The sequence below is a fragment of the Vulpes vulpes genome, chromosome 10 (assembly GCF_048418805.1).
Source record: "Vulpes vulpes isolate BD-2025 chromosome 10, VulVul3, whole genome shotgun sequence".
Classification (NCBI taxonomy): Eukaryota; Metazoa; Chordata; class Mammalia; order Carnivora; family Canidae; genus Vulpes; species Vulpes vulpes.
In genome coordinates, this window is record NC_132789.1 from 40,157,092 (window position 1) to 40,179,885 (window position 22,794).

The 22,794-nt window shown below is 63.2% G+C and overlaps 1 protein-coding gene across 3 annotated transcripts in view; it reads right to left on the reverse strand.

Moving 5' to 3' along the window:
- The window catches only part of KCNQ4 (potassium voltage-gated channel subfamily Q member 4), a 52,247-nt gene extending 34,032 nt beyond the window's left edge, over window positions 1-18,215 (reverse strand). For all 3 annotated transcript variants that reach the window (XM_072723696.1, XM_072723695.1, XM_025983731.2), the window contains exon 1: window positions 17,889-18,215. In XM_072723696.1, the coding sequence (XP_072579797.1) occupies window positions 17,889-18,208 (320 nt within the window). In that variant the 5' untranslated portion in view covers window positions 18,209-18,215. The remainder of the gene's footprint in view (window positions 1-17,888) is intronic.
- Between the last annotated feature and the right edge of the window lie 4,579 nt (window positions 18,216-22,794).

Consider the following 22,794-nt stretch of genomic DNA (forward strand, 5'->3'; position numbering starts at 1 on the left):
CTCACCCTCACCTCAAAAATTCCATCATCTGAGCATCAGGCTGGGGCCTGGCCCCTGCCCTTCCTGCTGCATGTGACAGGGTGGCACTGGGGTCAAGGACTGCTCAGGCTTCCAGCTACTTGAGCCTGGCAGGGGTCAGGGTCACCTCCAAGGAGCCTTCTGTCCTCTGAATCAGCAGAACCTTTGCAAAGGGGGGAGGGGGAAGGAGGGAAGAATCCAAACCAGGGGAAAGAGCTTAGTCCCCCACACTTGGTTGTCAGCACTCCGGGAGCAGAGAGGGTACCAAGAGCTGACAGGGTGGAACAGGAGATTCGGTGAGGGCGGGGCACCCCAGGGAGCGCAGTCCCAGGTGCTGCAGACTCAGCCCCTGAGAATCCCACCCAGTGGGAGGTGTAGGGTGCATGGCAGGGAGGGGTGTTCCAATGCCTTTGCTACCAGTAAGCAAAGCAGTATGCAAACTCACGGGCCACACCTGGGGCAGTCGGTTACAGCTGCCCTGGGAGCCTCGCTCCCCATGGGAACCTCAAATCCATGTCCAGCCAGACTGAATCCAGCAAGACAGACTCCAGGGGGCCCTGACAGCCAGGAAAGGTTTACTGTATGACCTTAGGCCAGGAGCACAACTTCTCTGCGCCTGTCCCACAGCCAAAGTGGAAGGGTGGGTAGGTGGGTCTTAGGCTGCAAGCCAGAAGCACATCTGCAGACATCCTCAGTTCTGCCTTTAATGGGAGAGGCTGCCCAGCCCTGGTTCTGGCGGATTCAGAGTCCTCTAAGAGCCAGGAGCGGTTTGTCAGGGTTGGGGGCTGCAGAAGGGGGGGCACAGGGGTGTGGACAGAGCTAGGAACCTAGGTCGATGGGCTCTCTATTTTGATTCTTCCACCACTCAGCTGAGGAGGGGGGACGCTGTCTCTGAGTCTGGCTTGACTCCCGAGGAAGGGTCTCCGAGGGCCCTATTTTTCGCTCATCCATCTGGGCCTGGTGATTTCAGCTTCCCCAATGGAAAGGGCCGCCCTAGCAGCTCTCCAAGCCGCCAGTCCTGAGGAGCTTCTAGTCTGAGGAGAGGGTCTTTTACATTTCATTTGCATGGTGCTCATTTGCATGGAAAGTCTACCTCCCAAACTCCTCTATAAGTGAATAATAACAGCAAGGAGGAGTCAGGGTAGACCAAAGGGAAGCTGCCAATAGCTCATTAGCCACAGAAAGGGCGCTGGAGGTCAGGGAAGGGGACAGCCTGCACCTGTGGCCCTGACGCCCCCTCCCTCCTCTAGCGGAGGAAGACAGAACCGTACAAGCATCAGAGCCAAAGGCTTGAATTCAGCTCTGACCCTGACCTTGCCAGGCTCAAGAATTCAGCCTTGTCTGTGGGACCTTGAGCAAGTGAGCTGTCCCTCTCTGGGACTCAGTTTCTTCGTCTGTCTAATGGGGCCAGGGATCCCTGGTGCAGCAGGCTGGAGGCAGGGGTCTGGCCCAGGTGAACCTCGCGCTGAGGGGTTGCAGAAAGGCTTGGGTTCACTTCGGGACACGGAGGAGGCTGACTCCAGGCGGGACGCCTCGGGAGAGGGAGGGGCTGCTGAGAGGGGAGGGGCTCCCGGGAGAGGCGGGGCTCCCGGGAGGGGAGGGCTCCCGGAGGGAAGGGCTCCCGGAGGGGAGGGCTCCCGGGAGGGGAGGGGCTGCTGAGAGGGGAGGGGCTCCCGGGAGGGGAGGGGCTCCCGGAGGGGAGGGGCTCCCGGAGGGGTGGGGCTCCTGGAGGGGAGGGCTCCGGAGGGGAGGGACTCCCGGAAGGGAGGGGCTCCCGGAGGGGTGGGGCTCCTGGAGGGGAGGGCTCCCGGAGGGGAGGGCTCCCGGGAGGGGAGGGGCTGCTGAGAGGGGAGGGGCTCCTGGGAGGGGAGGGCTCCCGGAGGGGAGGGGCTCCCGGAGGGGTGGGGCTCCTGGAGGGGAGGGCTCCCGGAGGGGAGGGCTCCCGGGAGGGGAGGGGCTGCTGAGAGGGGAGGGGCTCCTGGGAGGGGAGGGGCTCCCGGGGGGGTGGGGCTCCCGGGAGGGGAAGGTTCCCTGGAGGGGAGGGGCTCCCGGGCGGGAGGAGGACGCCAGGGGGACCCCTCCCTCCGCACGGCGCCCTACGCGCCCCCCCTGCCGGGGCCCCTTCCTCTGCGGCCGGCGCACCCCCTCGGCGTGGGGCGGGGCTTACTGGAAGGGGCGGGGCCTGGTGGGCGGGGCCCGGGCGGGGCGGGGCCTCCCCGACACCCGGCACCGCGCGCAGGAGGGGCGGGGGCGGCGCTGCGGCTCCGGTTACCTCCTTGCGGCCTCCCCCGCCCGGCCGGCTTCTTTTTCCGTTTCCAAATTAACAATTGAAAACACGGCGGCCTGAAAGGCGAGCAGCGGGCCAAGCGGAAAGTGTGAAGGTGCCGCCGCGTCCCCGAGGCCGGGGGCGGAGAGGGGGGCGCGACACCCCTACTGCCCCGGGCTCGCCCCCCACCCAGCTGGGCTGCGGGCACCGAGCGCCCCAGGGCGCCGAGGGGCCGAGGCCCCTGCAGCCCCCCGCGTGCTGCGCGGCCCAGTGTCGCAGGACCCGGTGCCCAGGCTCCGCCCCGTGCGGGTCCCCGAGGGCGCTGGCGGAGGGGGGGCACCGGGGCTGGGTTACTGCTCGAGGCTGAGTGCCCAGGAGGGCAGGTGCCAGGCAGCACCCTCAGAGCACCGGCCTTGAGGGCTCCCAGAGTCAGCTAGGTGTGCGTGTGGCCTCAAGCAAGTCATTTCACCTTCCTGAGACTCCGTTTCCTCGTCTGCAACATGGGGAGGGAAGGCAGAGCTGGTTGTGAGGAATAAATGAAAGTGGCGGGAGGCTGGCCCACAGCGAACACAGCAGACAGCGATGATTCTCTGGTGTTGATAATGATATTGAGTCCTTGGCATCCTCTCACCGCCCTGTCCACCAGTGGGGAATGCTGCAATCCACTGGGCTTTTCCTCCCCTCATTCCTTCAGGGCCTCCCCTAAGCCCCACCTAACAGATAAAGAAACTGAGGCCAGGAAGGCCCTCATAAGGGGCTCCAAGCCATTTGCGAGTGCAAAGAACCACCGCCTGAGGCCAGACCTGCCCCTCAGGTCTGGACTCCTCTTACAGAGATGAATGGTCCCTGGGGTCAGGGCCCTGGGTACTGGGCCCCCCTCGTCAGTGCTCTCAGACCCCTGTGCAGATACTAGGGCAGCTGGGACAAATGAGTGGGTAATGGGAAGTCCCCTCTCCCAGGCATGTAGGAGCATGGACCAGTGAGCCAGAGGGGGGACACCAGGGGGAGCTACAGTTTCTGATCCCCCAGTCCCCCCACCCCCAATGTAAGCTCCATGAAGGCAGCGACTTGATCCTGTTCTCCACTCCCTCCCACACCTGGAACAGGGCTTCGTGCACTGCAGGGCATCAATATTCGTTGAGTGCACAAGTGAATGAACGGGCAGGTCCGCTCTTATATAGCTGTGGCCTCTCACTCGCCACTGCCGTGAGGTGGTCTTCCTTAGGGAGGTGGGTTTGCGGTGAGGCACCCCTCTCCCCAGTGTGGAGACACAGGGCCATAGAATGGGGGCGGGGAGACAGAAAGCAGGAGGAGAAGACGGAGGAAGAGATGCTTGAGCGCAGATGGAGATCGGCTCCTTCTTCCTGGCTTCCCACTTCCCACTCCTGTCCATCCGGGGACTAACCCCCTTCCCCCTCCCTCCAGCCACCTCTTCACTGACTGCCAGGATTCTAGCTCTGTCCCCACGGCAACCCTGGTCCATGTACCTGTGGCTGAGTGCTCCGTCCCCATTTCCAGTCCTATGATGGCCCCTTACCATATACCATCTAAAATCCAAGCTCCTCAGCCCAGAGCTTGAGGCTGTAAACACAGGAGCATCAGCCGCCCCCCACCCCTCCATACCCGGTGCATTCCTACCTTGGTGACTTTGGTGCTCTCTCCCCTCCTTCGGATGTACCCCTTCCTCCCCAAGCACCCCTGATCTGCTTCGGGAAGCGGTGCTCCTACAGCCCCCTGGGATCCCTGGCCCCATCTGGGACCCCCCAACCCCCGACTCCCTTGTGCTGAGGCTGCTCCTGCTTCTGTCCACACCTCCATCCCCACCCCCACCCCCTCATTAGGATCCATCCACCAAGGGCAAGGCTAGTTGTGACTCCCCCACATCCCCCAGGCTGGCCGATTAGACATTCAGACAGTATCTGTAAAGGAACAGGGGGACCCAGGTCACCGGGGCCTTAGCATCCGAGTCAGGACTTTCCCGCTTTCGCTTTCCTGCGAAGCCTGAGAGCCTTGGGTAAGGGCGTCTCCGGGTGGCTGCAGAGATGGGTAGGCGGGGTGAGGGCAAACGCAAGCCCACCCCAAACACAGGCAAGGCTTGGGAAAGAGTACAAATGGGGACCCACAGACTATTAGTCTAAATATTTAAAAGTTTAACTCAAACTAAAAAGCTGTTAGAGAAAATGTGTTCTACTCTTCCTGACACATATACCTTCCTAACAATCTGGAAGGCCAGGTCTGATTTTAAAATCTCGGACTCCTTGGAGCTCCGAGCTGGAATCTGGAAGGGAGAGGTTGCTACCCTCCCGTCCCCAGCCCATGGCGTGCCCCTTTCTCTTCCACACTGGGCTCAGCCCCAGCCAGGAGTGGTCTGGGGTACACTCCTGGGGCTGCCCTCGTCTGCTCTTCCAGGCTCCATGTACACTGGTGGCAACCAGCTGCCCTTGGTCCTAGAAGTGCTCCTATACTTTGGCTCCCCAGATGATGAACTAGCCAAGAGGTCTGTACGAGCCCTGGAAGCAGGCACAGGGATCCGGGGGCCAGGAACTGCAGGCTTACCTGGAATGTGTTCTAGAATAAGCAGGGCTGTGTACAGGCTCTGAGTTGGTGGTATGCAGAGCCATACAGGCTGAGTGGGCAGGATTCTTCGGGGCCCCTACCCCTGAATCCACCCAGAGCAATGCTGCTTTGATATGTTTTACATATTGTGCTCCTGTGTCATGTTTCATCTAAGAACTAGATCTACTGCTGAAAACAGTTTGCAAAGCACCGATCTAACCCCTTCCCTCCTACTGAACATGTAGCTAAGGCTATGGGGTTAGCATAGCAGTTTAGAGCAAATCCAAGGCTCCTGCCTCCCGCCCAGGCCTTGGCCTCCAAGAGCACATTTCTGATCTGCGAGACCCAGTGCCTTCAATGGATAAGCTGTTGGGAGGGGATGAGGGCCCAGTCCCTGGTGCAGTTTGAGCAGGCCTGCTGCTGAGGCCCCCTCCCTTGACAGGGGTCTGACCCTCAACTCAGGTTGCCCAGCTCAGGAGTGGACTGAAAGGCCAGACCAGGCCTGAGAAGGAGAGAGGGAGTCCTGGTATAAATAACCGTGGGGGGCCTGGATGTTTGGGCCCGTCTCCTGGGCTACGGCTGTGTTTACCGCCCAGTGAGGGGGGGCATAGCCCACACATTTGCCTCCCTGACTTGTAGCCAAATTTCTCCAGAAAGGGGTGGCCCAGGATTAGCCCCAAACACTCCAGCTCTGCACCTCCATCAGGTCCCCCCCAACTTTGCCCAACGTGGGCCCTAAACCCCCCTGATATTGCCCCGCCCTTTCGGCCCCAAATGCTGCACAACACAGAGTCCCCATTAGCCCCAAGTGCCCCAGCATTTGCTCCCAAAAGTTTCAACCCTGCTCAAATGGTGGGAGAGTGAGGAGCGTGAGTATGGCTGAGGAAGGCCCCGAGCAGAGGAGCTGGGAAGGTGCCAGGGATCTGAGCTGGGGCCACTGGGCAGGGTGGCGGGGGGGTGGGCAGAGACAAACCTCTCCCACGGCCCTGGCCAACACCGAGGAAGGCTGCGGCCCCTGGATTAAGAGAGTGCAAATCCCTCTCCCCAGCCCAGTGCCTGTCCCATGCCTGTCATGCGCAGGGCATTAGATGGCCAGACCCCAGCATGGGGGGGGCAGGCAGGTGCCCTACTGGTCACGCTGCGGCCAGCGCCCCTCCCCAGAAAAAAACCCTCAGTGCAGGAGGGCAAGTGGGTCCCCTTCCCCAGGGGGCAGCAGCTGCAGTCTGCTCAAGCATGGAGGCACACGGTTCCAGCCTGCAGCCCCTGCCTAATACACACACACACACACACACACACACACACACACACATATGCACACACAAACACACTCTGCCTAACTGACTGGTGGGTCTTGCCTGAGTCACTGAGTGGATATTCACTGAGAGCAGAGGCTGTGCCCATCAGGGGTCTCAGGTGCCTGGACATCTGGGCTCCAGGCCCATGACGACCACCTCTCAGCTGAATGACCTTGGGCAAGTCACTTCTTTCTGAGCCTCAGCGTAAAATAGCATAACGATATCTACCTCCAGGGTTGTTTCCGAGAGCTCAAGGGGCTGCAGTGAGCAAACACTAATGAAGCCCCACAGTGGACCATCCTTCCCAGGACAAGGTGGTACTTTGGATCCCGTGGCCCAGGCTCAGAGAACGTTGTGATGGGGCCTGCCCAAGGCCACCCAGAGAGGACCTGAGCTCAGTTTTTCAGTTATTTATTGGGCTTGGGGACAACTGAAACTCTTGAGCTAGGCTGGGCTCCAATCTGGGCTCCACCACTGACCTAAGTTTAGTCCATGCCCTGTTCTGGGCCCCATCAGTAGAATGAAGGGAGAGGGTGAGACCAGCGATTTCCACACTCTGTTGAGCTGCAAGACAGGGAGGGGACAGGGGACATGGAGGTGGGCCGAGCCACCTGAGCTCTGCCCTGTTCTCCAGGACATGCACCATGAGCCAAACCCCTGGGTGCTCTCACGAGTCTGTTCCAAGACCGTTGCTCTGGGGATGGCCACAGAGCCTAAGCCCTCATCCCCAGACCCCCTGCAGACAGCCTCAAAGCCTGCACCCACCCCCTCTTCTTCCAAGGGCCCCCGGGCTCAGCCACACACACACCCTCCCCTAGGCCACCCTTTGCATAAGCCGCTCAGCTTTCCCTACAGGCAAAGTCCGAGGGCTTCAGGCCAGGTCCACCAGGCCTGGGCAGGGCTGGTGGGCAGCTCCAGAGGAGCCGCTCAGGGGGCCGGGCCATGCGGGAAAGGCCGAGGGGACAGGAGACCAAGTGGACAGCATCCTGTGGCTTCCCCCCCTTACCATCCTCCCTGTGAGGTCCAGAAAGGTGTTTCTAAAATACCAATCTGCCCAGGACATTCCTGTCTTCAGGTCCTTCTCAAACTGTTTCCTCCAAGAAATCACTGCTCCTCAGCCTGGTACCATTGGCTCATGCCCCGGCCTCCTCTCTGCACACCTCCTGTCCCTGCCAGGCTCCCGCCGCCCTGGCCTCCTGGGTTCAGCCTCACCTGTGGCCTTTGCTCATGCTAGTCCGCCTGTCCAGAATGCTGTTCCACGCTCCTCTTTGCTCAGGTGACTCCTACTCCTGCTCATGTCACAGGCCTCAACTTAAATCTCCTCCTCTGGGAAGCCTTCCTAGCCCTGTGCGCTGTGTGGCTGGGTTTGGGACTCTGTGCGGCCCAGACCATTGCCAGCTCCTGGCCCATGTCCCCAGGGGCCCAGGGAGGGTCTACTGCGCTGCTCTGCCCCCAACACCTGGGACAGTGGCTGGCCCCAAGGGACCAAATGAGAGCACAAGTGCCCAGCGCAGAACTGGGGTGGCGGATGAGACCCCCAACTTTAAGGCCCCCTGGTCCCCGTACAGGCTGCAGACCCGTGAGGGCCAGCTGGGCACAATATGGTGGGTAAGGACACAGCCCCCGGAACTGGGCTCCTGCCTGGACTCCGGGCAAGTCTCTCCATCTGTCTGTGCCTCAGCATCCCTGGCTGGGAAATGGGCATAACAACAGCACCCACTTCATCAGGCTGCTGAGAGGAAAAATCGAGAGGAGCCACAGTGAGTTCCAAGAGCAGTGTCCGGCGCCAGGTCAGCACTCCCTCTTATTATCGAGAGCCCCAGTGGGAGAGGGAGACTGAGGCAGAGAGGGATGTTGACTGCTAGAGGCCACCCAGCAGGAAGGTGGCCTTCCCACCCCACATCCCCCATGAGTGTCCCCTCAGCGCCCCCCCCCCACTACACGCACACTGCCCACAGCCCTGAAGACCTGCTCCCACCAGAGTCCTTGCACGCTCAGCCCTCAACTGCTGCCCGCCTGGGCACTCGGCACCTGCAAGCTGTGTGACAAAGTCACATGCTTAGCTTTTCCGCATCAGCGTCCTCTTCGATGCGATGGGGTAATAAGAGCAGCCCCCTCCTAGGGCTCTTGGAAGGATTAAATGAAGTAGCATATGGAGAACATGTGGCACAGTCCCTGGTACGGATTAGACTAGACGTTATCCATGTACAACAAAGTCTCAAAGCCTGGCTCCCACTTAGTGCACTGTGGTCACAGTGTCGCCAGGCCCGGCCCAGGGCCCCGGACAGGAGAAAGCGCCGTTGGGTCCAGGGGCTCTTATGTGGCCTGCACACCAGCCCCTTGCTGTGCAGCATCCCCTCTTCGGGGCTCAGACCAGAGAGGGACCTGCTGACTCCTGCTCTAGTGCTCCTTTCACTGAGGGGTGAGGCCTGACTCCGGCTGACCCCGTCCCCGGCACCGCCAGGCCAGTCTAGGCTAGAGCCCTGGGCTGGTGCTCGCTGCTCTCCCGCCAGGCCCAGGAGGAACAGACAGTGAGACTGAGCGCACCTCCATCCCCCTAATGCTTCCACCCCCACCGGACTCCTGTGGCCGCTCCAGCTCAGGAGGGAGGAGGCAGGAAGGCGCCCGGACGCAAGGATTTCACGCACCGGTAAAATTCCCAAAAAACACTTGGGGACTGGTTGTCAACTTTTTATTTTGCCAAGTAAGGACATTTGAAAAAAAATTCCCAGCCCCGTCATTTCATAAAAGAAAGGACATAATCTAAGACTAAAAGTCCTTTAAATGGAATAAATTTAGCTTTATGAAAAAGTCACCACATTGTCATTTCCCTCGATTTTGCCTTAGGCCACCGAGAACCGCATGGGTCTGCTGACATGTCTGAGAACCACTCTGAGCTTGGGCTTGGGAGTCACACAGACACGGGTTCAAATCCCGCCTCCAGCACGGACAAGCTGTGTATGCCGGTGCACACTATTTGCCCTCTCTGAGCCCCACTTTCCTATCTGCAAAATGGGAACAATAGTACTGTTTGCAAAGTACTAGCTCCTGGGAAGAAATCAGGCAAGCACCGGCTCCCAGCAGGGGTGCCTCCCTGTCCTGTCACTCCCTAGGCTCCCCCTTGTCCGCAGGGCAAAGCCCAGCTCCACAGCTTGCTGATCCAGGACAGGGCAGACGGAGGAAGAAAAGTTCCACCCCAAAGCCTGGGCTCTCGCTGTTGCCTCCAAGTGGAGCGCGCTCAGGATCCAGATCACAAGAGCTTCCAGCTCGGTGCCTGCACACCCAGCACCTGGGGTCCCTTCTCCAGTTTCTTGCTAGTTGGCAAAACCCTTTGCATCCCGGTAACCGGTAACCGGCCTCAACGCCCCCCTCATTCCCTGGCTCAGCAAACACTTCCAAATTACTGACCACATGCCAGGCACTGTGCTCAAGCCCCACCACCCAGACCTCACAACCCCAGGCAGAAGCACAGGGACCCCCCATTGAGCCTGGGGTGGGGGTGGGCGGGGAGTGTTTGCAAGAAGACAGGGTGCTCCAGCTGAGAAGGAGGGATGAATAGGAGTTTGCTAGAACGATGGGTGGGATGAGGGAGGGAGTTTAGGGCGGAGGAAAAGCAGAGAGAGCGGTAGACAGCACATCTAGGGGACACTACAAGTTGCTTCTTAGGTGAAGGACAAAGGATGCTTGAGGGACGGGGTTCCTGGCTTGGGCAGGAGCTTGGGAGTCGCTGTCAGGGGGGCTGGGGGAGCCTGGGTGGAAGGGAGAGGCTGACCTCGAGCCCCCCCCCACCCCGGGATGAGGAGGCCAGGTGTCCACGGGCAGCTCCCTAGGAAGCTGAGGATGAGACCAGAGAGGGGCAGGCTGTCATCCCGGAGGGGACCCCCATGTCACAGGAGTGTGTGAGCCTGCCCCCACCCCAATAGCTCTGCACAGTGAGGAGGACCCAGGACAGGGCCCCGAGGAACCCCAACATTCAACAGGCAGAGAGAGAGAGAAGAGCCAGGGAGGCAGACTGAGGACCCTCAAGGGAAGGCCCAAGGGGCTCAGGCCCTCGGGGGCGGCGCGGCAGCGTTCGGGGTTTGAATCCTACCTCTACAACGTATTGGCCTCCGGTCCCCCCAGGCTGCACCTGCCTCCCTCTGCCGGCCACGGGGCACACCTTGTCCCCCTGTCCATCTCTCCCACCAGACAGACTGCCAGCAATGCCCAGGACTTGGAAAATCAGATGAGGGAGTGAACTCAGGGCTGGGACGCCGAGGGAGGCATTCCTGGGTCCTGGCGGCTCAGCGCAGCCCCATCATCTGCTGAGGGGCCCCGCGTGCGCCGTGTCCCTGGGGAAGCCAGGTCCTTTGTCCTGCCTCATTTTCTCCATGCGTGCCAAGAAGCCCCAGTTCTGCTTGAGCTCCGAGGCCAGTCGGGCTCTGATGCTCTGCGGCAGGATGGATGGAGAAAGGGTGAGGGCATGAAGGCCTATTTTGGCCCCAGGGGAGGAAATCCCATGGGGGCACCGGGGCCCTGTTATGCCCAGCGACTGGTCCCTCTGGAAGAGGGTGGCAGCCGGGCCAAGGAGGGCAGAAGCAGAGGCGCCCGAGATTGTGCTGACACAGCCGCTCCTCTCCCCTTCTTTGCTCCCTGCCCCCTCCCCTCCCTGGGGACAGCCGAGCCCAGCAAAAAATAAACCCAAAGTCAGTGACCTGGGGAGGCCTGAGGCTCCCAGGGAGGAGTGGCAGGGAAGGAAGGGTGGCAGAGAGGCAGCCTGTGACCACCCCCCACCTCCAGAAAACCTCCAAAGCCAAAGGGTGCCTGGTCTGACCCGTCTTCCCCACCCCCCAGAGCTCCCTCAAAGGGAACGGGTCCCATCTACTCCCTATCCTCACACTGTGAACCAGGGGTGCCCCTTGCTTGACAGGGGTCATTAGCAGAGTAAACCCTGCCCAGCCCAGCTCGACATGGTCCCTAAGTTTTGGGAAGAGTACCCCAGGGGATTGCACTCTACCTCTTGCTTACTGGGCAGTCCTTCCTGCTGTCTGACCCCCATCCCTTGTGCTGCAGGGGGAACGATGCTCCATTGATCTCCAGCAGGCTTTCCCCCTCGCCCACCTGCTCGGCCCTGATGTGTGAGGAGTCTCAGGAGAACGTGCACCCCACCCCCAGATTTCCCTGCGGACTGGGGAGGGCCCTTAGGCCAGAGACCCCGCACCCCCCACCGCTCCTCAATCTCTGAGAAGGAAGCAGAAGAGAGGAATCGCTGAGTTCCCTGCTCTCCCGGCCTCCCTCCCTGAGGCGCTGCCCACAGATTCCCAGCCCAATTAGTCTGCAGCATGGGGCTGCCCCTCCCGTTCCTCCCTCACCTCCCCCCTAGGTGCCCACCCGCAGGGCACACAGATCCTGCCCTGGGGACAGACTTGCCCAGAAAGCCCGGAGCCCTGGGGGCACTTTCTGGGGGGCCCAGAGGTCTGAACAGCCCCCATCTCCCCAGCCCCTCAGAGCCCCAGCTGAGGGGGGGGCAGGGGGTCTCCTGAGTGCCCTTCTGAGTGCTCCCCGTCCTCGGAGGGGCCCAGGGAGAAGGTGCTGGAGACTCCCCCATCCCCCACCCTGCAAAACTCCAGAGTAGCCCTGTGCCCAGCAGCCTTGATGGGCCCACTAACCTCTTTAGCCCCATTTGACAGGGGGGCAGTAGGGGTCGGGACCTTCCCAGCAAGCGCTGAGAGCTCTGAATGTCCTTTGGGATTCCCTGTCCCCATTCCCCAGGATGACAGGCTCAGCAGAGTGGGGTGTCGCCCTCCTCTCCCAGGGGAGCACCCCTGGACACACTCACACCCACCCGCAGACCTCTCTGCCAGGGTCTGGGAGAGGAGGCAGGAGAGGCCCACGGCCGGGCAGGCTCAGTGGCCTCCTACTGGGGCCAAGTCCCAGGCGGGGCGCAGGACTGATCTGTCTCCCTGTGCCCCCCCAGGCCCAGTACAGAGTGACGAGGGACCTGGGCCGGGGTCCTGGGGCCACCATTCACTAGCTGGGTGACCCTGCACAAGTGGGTGGCATCCCCTCACCTTCCTCAACTGTGAACTGAGGATCAGCAGTGCCTGCCCGTGGTAAGGGCGACGGGGTTCAGGTGAGGGACCCCCAAGGAAGGACCCTGTGGAGAGCTCCTGCCCCGACCCCAGGCAGTCACACTGGGGCCAGTTAGGTCCGTCAGGTCGGACCCCCTAGAGAGGAGAACAGCGCAAGCAACGGTGACACGAGGACCGGGTGCCAGCACCCAGCGCCAGTGCTTGCCCCCACTCGGTGCGACTGTGCCAGCTTTCAGATGACAACACGGAAGCTCAGAGAGGTTAAGTAACTTGCTCAAGGACACATAACTCCACAACCAGAAGTGAATCCAAATCTGTCACTCTCTGCTCTTAACCCTCTGTGGGGCAACCTCTGGAGAGATGGCAAGTACCCCCTGGCTTGCTGTACCCCAGGCCCACAGCTCCCACTCTTGGGGCGTTGGAGGGGGGCTGCCCCCTGCACTCCCTGCTGGGACTCCCTAGCCCACAGGAGGGCCAGCCCTGCGCAAAGACCCCCACGGTATGGGTCCAGGGAGGAAGGGCGCTGAGCTGGGGAGGAAGGGTGCTGAGCCGGGTAGGAAGGGTGCTGAGCCGGGGAGGAAGGGTGCTGAGCTGCTCCAGGTCTGCGCAAGCTCCCTGTGCGGCCTCCTCTGGGGCAGGGGCAGGGCCTCGGCCCCTCTGTGGAGCCTTCCTTTTTCCGGCTCCCCAGGAGGCTTCAGCTCCCCAACTAGCTCAGAGAACCTTAAATTAATCACCCACTCAAAGTGCTGCCATCAGCCCAAGAATAATCACCTCTTGAAACACTCCTGGCTCCAAGGTTCGGAGAACCTGGGCTCCAGCGGCAATGGGACTATTGTCAGACACCGGGTGGACTTCCTCCACGGAGGCAATGACCGGAGCACGGAGTTGGGGTGGGGCAGCGACGGGAGATCTAACCTGCTGCTGTAACCCCAAAGGAGAACTCGGGCAGGAGGGCGCACGGGGGCCAGAGGGCCAGGAGAGGCCTAGAAGGGCTGGGCGCCTGGCAGGATGGTCTCTCCATTCGCCCCCTCCTCACAAAGACCAAACAAACGAATGAGAACTGAAAAAGACATCAGCGAGAAAAATCTGGGTCACACTCCCAAGACTTTTGCCATCATAAGGCCAAGTTCTTGGGGCATCAGCCTTCACCATCAGCGGGGGCCAGAACAGTGTTACCCAAAGTCCTGATCCGGGAGGCAGAGGCCTGGGTTCCTGGCACCGCTGTACCACCCATCTGCCAGGTGTGACCCCGGACAGGTATCATCTGCCTCCTTCCGTGCCTCAGTGTACCCAGCAGCACCCCACAGGCCTGGGCAGAAGGGTCCCCGGGCAGGGGGGAGGGGTGGGCTTCAGGGCAAGCAAAGGCCAGGCAAATTCTGGAGGCCAGCCACCCCGCTCCCACGCGACCCTGGGGCTGCCCACCCAGTTGGACGCACAGGTCAACGTAGACCTTGGGGCAGCCTGCTGGTGTGGACGGATGAAGGCAAGAAACTCAGGGAATGGGGTCAACTCCCTTCCGTCCTGGGGGTTCAGGCAGGGGGAAGCTGCAGGCCCAGGTGTGTGTCTGTGACGTCAGAGAAAAGCAAGAGCCGGGGGCGGCTCTGCATTAGCTTTGCTGCCGCTGGATGCCTGCTGCAGGCGCGCCTGTGACACCCGAGGCCGTGTGCGTCAAAGTTGTAGCGAGCGGGTGCACGAGACAGACAGCCGAGCATGCAGCGGGGACATGTGGGTGTGCAAAGCCGCGTACGGCAGAAGCGTGACCGCTTCGGGTGAGGCTGGGCAGCTTCCGGCCAATCTCACACACGCTCATCCCTGGGTGCCGGGTGCTGGGTGCTGGGTGCCAGGTGCCGGGGGACAGAGAAACCAATGGCACGGGAGCGCCGCTCCTGGGGTGCTGGCTGAAGCCGAGACGCAGGAGAGAGACAGCGCTGAGTCAGACCTCGCCCTGAGGAGGCCCCTTCGACACCTCTCCTGAGCCTCAGTCTACCCACCTAGCAAGTGAGGAGGATAAGAGCACCTGCCTCTCGAGGTGGTTTACGGAGCACGGTGCCGGGGCATAACTGATGCTCCGCGGGCCATCAGAAATTTCCATCCAGACTGCAAGAGGCCACCCAGGCCACCGGGAGCAGGGGTGGGGGGGTGCATGGGGGGGTGGCCCTAGATAGGGAGTCAGGAGTCTTGGGGTCTGCTTCCGCATCTGCTTCTGATTCACTGTGTGACTTCAGTCCCCAAAGCCTCAGTTTTCTTATAAGCAAAATGGGCTGTCAAGATGTGAGGACCCACCTAGCGGGGTCGCCTGAGGGCTCTGGGCCCCCTTGGCTGGGCTTATTTCCAACCCAGGCAGTGACCTTTCTCAGATGCTCAGGGTGGGAGCTCGAGACACTCCAGGCTTAGGAGTCTGAGGGCCCCAGGACTGCCGCCACCTCCTCCCCTCCCCATTCCCACAGCTTCTGACCCCAGGGACAAGGCTGAGGAGGATGTTTACAGAGTGTAAACCTTCACATAGAGAAAGTGCTGGGCAGCTGGGGGCTGGGAGCAGCCACAGTCTCCCAGCGGCGCAGGGAAATGGGGGGTGATGGGGCCTCGCCCTGTATGGGCCCCTTGCAGCCCTCTCACTTCAAAAGGGAGGCAGGGGTGGCCTTTGAGAGGGTGCAGTGAGGAGGTGAGCACCCTCACCCCCCACGACCCTGAAAGCGGGATGGCCAGCTGTGTGGTTTCTCACAATTCAGAGAGCAGGGCCTATAAAGGGGTGCGGGCTTAATCAAAGACTGGGACGCCGGGGAGGGATTGGGGTTTGGTGATGACAGGGCCAGGGGCCGAGAGAGCTCGGGGAGGGGCCCGCCGTCCCTCATTCTGGACCTCGGTAAGGAGAAGTCAGGAGTCAGTGGTTCCCACTTTCCAGAGGCCACAGCTGTGCTGGGCGGGAGGAGGGGGAAGATGGAACCGGGGTCACGTGCCAGGCTGTGTCCCACACCTCGGTGCCAGAAAAGGGGCAGGTTCCGTGGGGCCCTCGGTGGCAGGTGTGAGGGCGGTCGGCTCTCCCCAGTTCCCTCCTTCCAGAGCCCTTCTATCTCACGCTTTTCCGCTGGGCCCCTCCTGCGAGGGCCCGAGACTCTGGGAAGGGGGTGCTAGCTGACAGTGCACATGGGGGACCCCTGCACTTGAACTGCCTCTGCGCGCCCTCGTGGAGCCAGAAAGGATCTGGCCGAAAGTGCAGCCCGACGGCCAGAAGTCCAACAGCAGGAAGCACTTCCTGGCAAGAGCAGCCAAGACCCTACAGTGAGTGACTGAGAAACCCCACATCTGGAGCGCCTCGAGAACAGCAGAGGCCTCCCGGCTGGCCCCCTCCGCCAGCCCCGGGAATAACCCCCATCTTTCACACTCGGACAGGCCCTTGCGGCAAACCAAGCTCTTTCCCACCTATTACCTCATCCAAGAGGGAGGCCCACAGGGTTGGGGTTTCCGCCCACTCTGACGGCATAGACACCTAAAAGTTCAGAGAGGCCCGGAGATCAAGCCAAGATCACACAGCACCCGAGGCGTGGGGCTCCCGACCCCTCACTCCATTTGATCTCTAACACAGACCATCAAGTCCCTGAGGTCCCCAACCGTCTGGACGTTTTCGCACCACATTTCCTCCCCCAGAGCTCCGGAGACACCTCATCCCTGGGCTCCCGGGGACAAGTGGACAGAACGAGCATGCCCCCGGCCAGGGCATTCTTGGCATCCGGAAAGGGCAGGATGTGGGGCAAAGGTGCCAGCAGATTTAGCTCCTGGAGAGGAAGGAGAGGCCCTTCCAGAGGAGGTGAAGACAGTGGCTGGCCAGGCCTCATGAGGCGGGTCCTTCACCTCCAGTGACCCCCACAGGGCCTGAGAGGCCAGGCCTCAGGACGAAAGACCCCTGCCTCAGAGGCCTACTGGCTTCCAGGGGACAGTCATCTCCCGAGAGGAGTCCACGGACGACACAGCCGCTCTCTGGAGGGTCTCAGCCTCCTTGGGCACCCCAGGCTGCATGTGGGCAACGCGGCCGCTTAATTAGCAGTCCTCTGCTGCTCTCACCTGACCCCGCCGTCCCTTGTGCTGTCATCACTCCGACAGCCCTCTCTGCAGCCACAAGTACGCATCCCGGACCCTCCCGACGGGCACGGGGGCTTGGGCCTCTCCTAACAGCTGACCCCGACGCTGAGTCTGACCCCGTGTCCTGACAAACTCAACTCTGCCCCGACCTAACCCGGCTGGAGTCTCTGCACAAAGTCAAGGCTGCCACCCGGAGCATACGGGCTGAGAGAGTTCCCTTCCTCCGCCTCCCCTGTGGCCCCGGGGGACCCAGGGGGCCGCTCTTTGGCCAGCATTTTCCTCCCCTTTGCCTCTGGAATTCTGTGGGCCCAGTTAGGATGGGGCAGAGGCAGGCAGGAAGACAGAGCAAAGACAGGCAGACACAGACAAGCAGAAGAGTGAGACAGTCCGACGGACAGGCAGATGGACAGCCCGACAGACAGGCACACACGAGGGATGCCTGCCCCACAGAGGGACAGAGACAGACAAGCAGAAGGACTGCTGGACAGTTAGGTGGAGAGACCAACAGACAGGCCGACTCGCACACAGGTGGAAACCCTGGCAGAGGGACAGCCAGGCAAGGCAGAAAAACTGACAGGTGGACGGGCAAGGGGTCCACCCAGGAGACCCCTGGACCACAGGGCCCCGAGGGCAGCGAGAAAGGGATTAACGTCTGTCCATTTTCCAGGGACTGGAGGTCTTTCTCCGGCACCTCCGGGCGTCCCAGCGCCAGGCCCAGCCCTTCAACTGATACCGCGGGGCCTCTCATGTTCCCGGCGGGGCCAGGCCGTCCCCCAAGACCAGGCTCTAGGCTGCCAAAATTCACTCTTTACATCCAAGATGGGTCAGTGTTTTTGAAAGTTGTAGGAGCGGGGTGAGGGGGAGGAGGGGGCCGGCGGCATCAGTGTTTCCAAACCAACTCCTCTCCTCTTTCTTTTTCCCCAGGGTGCTCGGAGCCAGGCCTGGCGCGGCAGCCAGCGGCCCGGGCAGGCTAGCGGCCCAGCCTCCGGGCGGCAGGGCAGCCCCGCGGGTGGCGGGTGCAGGGGCGGCTGGGTGAGACAGTCCTACAGCACACACGGTGTCGGGGCTCAGGCGGCTCACCGGGACCCCCGGACGGCCACGGTGGGGGGCCCACCCCGGACCCGGATGGGGGCCGGCCCTGTAGAGCTCCTGGGGGAGCCCAGGTGGGAGCCCGCTGCCCCGACAAAGTTGGGGAGACCGTAACAGAAAGTGTGCGGGGGGGGGGGGCAGTGGGTCCCCTTTGTGTCTGAGGCGCAGGAGAGAGACGCAGGGAAGAGGAAAGGGGACCCCACTGTGGTGGCTCCGGACTGCAGAAGGGAGGGGGTACCAAGAGGATGGATGCGGTGGGGGGGGCACCTGCCACAGAGGAGCCGGCGGAGGGCGGGGTGCAAACAGCTGAGGTGGGGCGGTCAGAAGCGAGGTCAAGCAGGGGTCAGGCCCCGGGCAACGGGGTTAAGGTCAGGCTGGGGATCGGAAACCGGGCTCAGGCCCGGGGCTGGGGGTGCCGAGAGGGAGAAGGGTCGGCCGGCCGTGGGCATGGGGGGCCGGGGGCGGAGCCGGGGCGGGCCCGGGGGCGCGGCCAGGGCCGCGGGGTCGCAAACTCACATGAAGACGTGGTAGACGAAGGCCCAGCCGCGGGGTCGCTCCAGCACGTTGTACACCCAGTTCTGCAGGCGGCGGTAGCGCTTGTGCGCGGCCGAGGAGCGCTGGCCGCAGGCGGAGCCCGAGCCCGAGCCCGAGCCCGGCCCCGGGAGGGGCGCGCCCGGCGGCAGGGGGCTGCCCAGGAGGCCCAGGCGGCGCGGGGAGCCGCCCCCGCCCGCCTCGCCCCGCTCGCTCTGCACGGCCGTGAGCGCCACCAGCTCGGCGCGGGGGGCGTCCCCGGGCGGGGGGGCCAGGCCGAGGCGGCGCGGGGGGGCCTCGGCCATGGGCGGCGCCGGGCGGCGGTGGGGCGGGGGCGGGGGCGGGGGGGCCGGGGCCCGGGGCCCGGGGCCGGCTGCGGTCCGGGGCGGGGGCGGGGGCGGGGGCGGGGGCGCGCGGGGCGCTCAGCGGCGCATGGCTCGGACCCGGGCCCGGCGGGGGCGGCCCGGGGCGGGCGCGGGCGGCGGGCGCTAGGGGCCGCGGCGGGGCGGCGCGGGGGCCGGGGGCGGGCGCGCGGAGCCTGGGGGCCGCCGGAGCCCGCGCTGGCCGCCCGCTTCCCCGGCGACTGGGGCGGCTCTTTCCGACTCCAACTCTCTTATTACGCGCTCCATGCCGCTCGCCTTTCCACCTGCCTCAGGCGCGCCGCTCACATGTCATCCTCCCCCGCCCCGCCCCGCCCCTCCCCCGCCGCCCCCGCCCGCCCCGCGGCCGCCTTCCCAAATCGGGAGGGAGCGGGCGGGCGCGGCGAGGCGGAGGGGGGCGCGCGGGGCCGGCGGCGGGGCTGGTCCCCCGGGCGCGCGGGCCGCCCAGGCGGTGCCGGGCCCCGACCGCGTGGCGGCGGCGGCCCCCGGGGGCTGGGCGCGTGCAGGGGGCGTGCGCGGCTGCGGGGGCGGCGGGCTGGGGCGGGGCGCGCGGCGCGGGGTGGGGAGCCGCGGCCGCGGCCGGGCCTCGGGGCCGCGGAGCTCAGGTGTGAGCGGCCGCCGAGGTGCGCGCCCCGAGTGTGCGGCCGTGGGTGCGCGGCGACGGGATGGCGGTGCGTGCAGGTGTGCGGCGTGGGCGCCGTGTGCGTAGGTGTGAAGGTGCGTGTGCGCCGTCCATGCCCCGCTGGGCGGTGGTGGCGGCGGGAGGCACGAGGTGTGCCCCGTCGGGCGGTGTCCAGAGTGCGCCGGGCGCGCGTGTACCTGTGCGGGCGCCGCGTGTGGCTCGGTGGCCCCCGGGCGTGAGCGCTCTTCCTCCCACCCACCCCCACGTCCGAGCTTACCCCCTTCACGCTGGAGGAGCAGCCCCCAGGGTGGCCACCCCACCCCAAAGAAGAGTGTCCCCCGAACCAGCGGCCTGCTCCGCGCCAACCCGGTGGCACCGGCTCCCCGCCTCCGGGGTCGGGGCACGTGGTGCGCGGAGGTGAGCCCCGACCCCGCGCTGCGGGCTGCGCAGCCGCGTCCCCAGGGGCCCCCGCCCGATCCCGCCGCAGGACGGGAGGCGCTTTCCCACGCACTGCCTCTGCAGCTGGAAAGTTCTGGGCGCCTGACCTCCTCTCGCCAGCAGCAGGGGGCAGCCCTTTCGTTCCCTTCGGCCCGCCGGCCCGCGCGCAGAGGCGCTCTGGGTTCCCCGATGCCCCCTCCCTCTTCCCCGGACGGCAGCTTGGGCCACACCGGCCGCTCGCTGCGCAGGCCCGGCCCCGGGGCCAAGGCGTCGGCAGCCGACTCTTCCTGTCCCTCCGGGCGACTCTCGGGGGACCGAGCCGAGCGGGGGGGGGGGGTGCGGGGCGGGGGGCGGGAAGGCGAGCTCGATTCTCAGCTGTCAGCAAAGGCGGCATTGATCCGCCGGGCGCCCGGGGGGGAGGGGGGGAGGGCGGGCGGCGCATCCGCGGGCGGCGGGGCGGGGGCTGCAGGGCCCCGGCGGCTCCCCGAGCTCAGCCAGGCAGCTGGCCCACACCCCTACCCCGACAGGGACCCTCTTCCCTCCGCATAACAAGGGGTGCCTTCTGGGGTCTGACCTGATTCCTCCCTGCTGCTCCGGGCTGGCGCCCGGGGCCTCTGGGCAGGTTATGCCCGGACCTCACCGGTAGCTGGGGAAGGTTTCCGGGCCCCCGGGAGGTCGGGGCTGGGAGGGGAACCTGCTGCAGATGCGGGACTGGGTTACCCCCTCCTCTCCCTGTGGGCTAAAGCCAGCAGCCCCTAGAGCTGTGGCACCGCCCTCCAGGACTCCATGGCTTCACCAGTCAGGCCTCCTGGAGGCTGGGACTAAGGCCTGGGGACTTGAATGGTAGGTGGAAAGAAAATCAATTGTAAGGGATTGGAGGGGGGGGGTGGGGGAGTGTCTTTTTGAGGCTCTTCAGTGGCAGAAACTCCACTTGAGCGCAGGTTGCTCTTACCACCACACAGAATACCTGAAGCTGGGTCTGTTCTTGGAAATCTGATTCTTAAGCTTAGCGTCACCTCTGGACCCCACACTTCTCTTCCCGTTTGGGGGACTGAAAAAGTCTCTTCCTTTCTTGGTGAGGAGCCCTCACTGCCAGGAGAGGGCCCCTGTCACCTCTCCCAGCTCCAGCTCACCCCCTCACAGGCAGCAGGACGAGGAAGGAGACCATGGTTGCAGCTCAGGGTGGGGTGGGGGGCTGGAAGTTAGATCTCAGGAAGGACTTTCAGAGGACACGGAGGCCAGTTTCTGCTGCAGGTGTGTGAGTGGAATGAGTGGAGGGACAGGCTCACTCCTTTTTAAAGCAGAAAGACAGGGAACTCTTCTGGAGAGGTGAGGGGAATGGAGACGGTGGTCCTAGAGGCCACAGGCAGTTTATTTGTGTGCACACGCGCACACACGCAGGGACCGGGGGAAGCAGAGGAGAAAGTCCGGTTCAGAGCGGACAGGTGGCCACTCCAAGGGTCACCCGGCGGCCTTCCTGCCCCCATCCAGATTCCCAGGACATGACTGGGAGGCTGGACTTGCCCCACTGCGGCCTTTAGTGACTAAGACACTTTTCTGAGCAAACAGCTGTCTCAGGCTCTGTCATTCCTCCTCCCTGCTGCAGGGGTGGGGGCTGTGGTTTCCCGCCCTCCTCCCTGGCACCCTCTCTCCCACCTGTTCCCTCTACCCCACCCTCCTGAGCTTCTTGCCCACCCCCCAGGCCCTGAATCTCTCCCTGGTCACACTGCCAGGATGTCTCCACTCTGCTCAGACTGACTGGGCCACCTGGACAGGTGCCTTCCCCACTCTGGGCTTCCGATTCCCCATCTGCAGGAGAAAAAGGGGGCAGGGCTCCAGGATCTCCCATCATCCGTCACCGTGACCACCATCCATCAGTGGAGCAGGTATTGATTGAGAGGAAGGGGAGGGAGGGAGAGCTCCAGCTCGCAGGGCCCCCACTCTGTGCCAGGCCCTGCCCCACCCGGGACAGAGAGCAGCCATTAGCACATGTGGAAGCTGAGGCCCAGAGAGGTACAGGGAATCACTGAAGGATACACAGCCTGGGGGTAACCCCGGAACTGTGTATGAGCTGTTCTCTCTGCTGGCTGGCACCCACCTACTGTGCACGGGGGATGCTGGGATGGATGCTGCGGGCTGAGGGCAACTGGAGATGGCCAGTCCTGTCCTCTCCAACTGTCTCCTGCCAGCGGTGGGGACTCCCAGGTCTGCAAGTGGCTGGGACCTGGGTCCCGGGACCAGACTCAAGCCTGCCATTGACTATAACAGCCACCAGTGTGACCTCAGGTCATCCAAAGGTGCAGATTCCTTTCTTGGAGCAGGAAGGGGGTTTTAAGTCAGGGGTCTTCAGACTTAATTATTAACAATGGCATCGGGAAGCAGCGCCCAACGTGTAAAAAATATTAACACAGGTGCTCTGCTTGAATTGGGGCCGGGAGGGGGGGGGTCAAGTTTCCACCCACCGGATCTCCTCCTCTTCCTTCTCCACATCCCAGAAGCCCCCTGGGTTTTCTTACAGCTCTCAGGGCTGCTAGAGGTCAGACAAGGGAATAGTCTCCACTGGTGATTTCCCAAGAAGGGGACAGGGGTATGGAGGGCTCAAGGAGGTGCAGAGAAGTGCAGTCAGTAATGCCTGCGGCCCCCGGGCTAAGGTCCAGGCTACATGCTAAGCCTTGGGCACAGTGCTTTATCTGCATTGTCTTATTTCAGCACCCCAACGACTCTGTGATGCTGCTTACACCCCCATTTTACAGACAAGAAGAGTGAGGCTCAGTGGTGAGACTCGCCTAATCTAGCTCTCCACCCCTGTGCTGTAGTGTGTGCGTCTGTGTGTATGTCTTTGTGTAGGTGGGGTGTGGGGAGGGGAGGTCAGCTTGGCAAGGGGGACTCCAGGGGCCTTTAATGCTAAGCTGGAGGGTCCAGTTTGGCCTGATAGGAAAGAGTCTGGCCAAGGCCTTAGCCCCGGGCATGCTACAGAGGCCGGGGCTCCGCTAGAGTGGGTGCAGGAGAGGTGGGCTCAGAGGGAGGCTGGCAGTGCCCGGGGCAGAAAAAGCACGGAACTACGAGTCATGGCCGGGCTTCCCGGCTCTTCCTGGACTAGCTGGTGACCTTGGGCAAGTCATTCCTCTGCCTCACCTTCCCCGGCTATCAGGAAGACTGGATGCATGGAAAGGTCATGATCGTGCAGGGAGCTGTACACATGAAGCCTTCACCTTACTGCTCTTCGGGCAGGTGTGCGGGTGGACAGGGGAGCTGCTGTGAGAGGTCCCCTAGGCAGCTCTTCTCAATCTGGGGAGGCTTTCTAGGAGGAGGGATTTGGAGTACAGGTGCTCATGGGGTGATGGCGGCAATGCCTGATTGACCTATTGACCTCTAGGGCTCCACTCCACTGTGAGCAGGAGCAGGAAGTGCAAGAGAAGCATCAGGCCTGCTAAGTTTCCCAGTGAGGCCA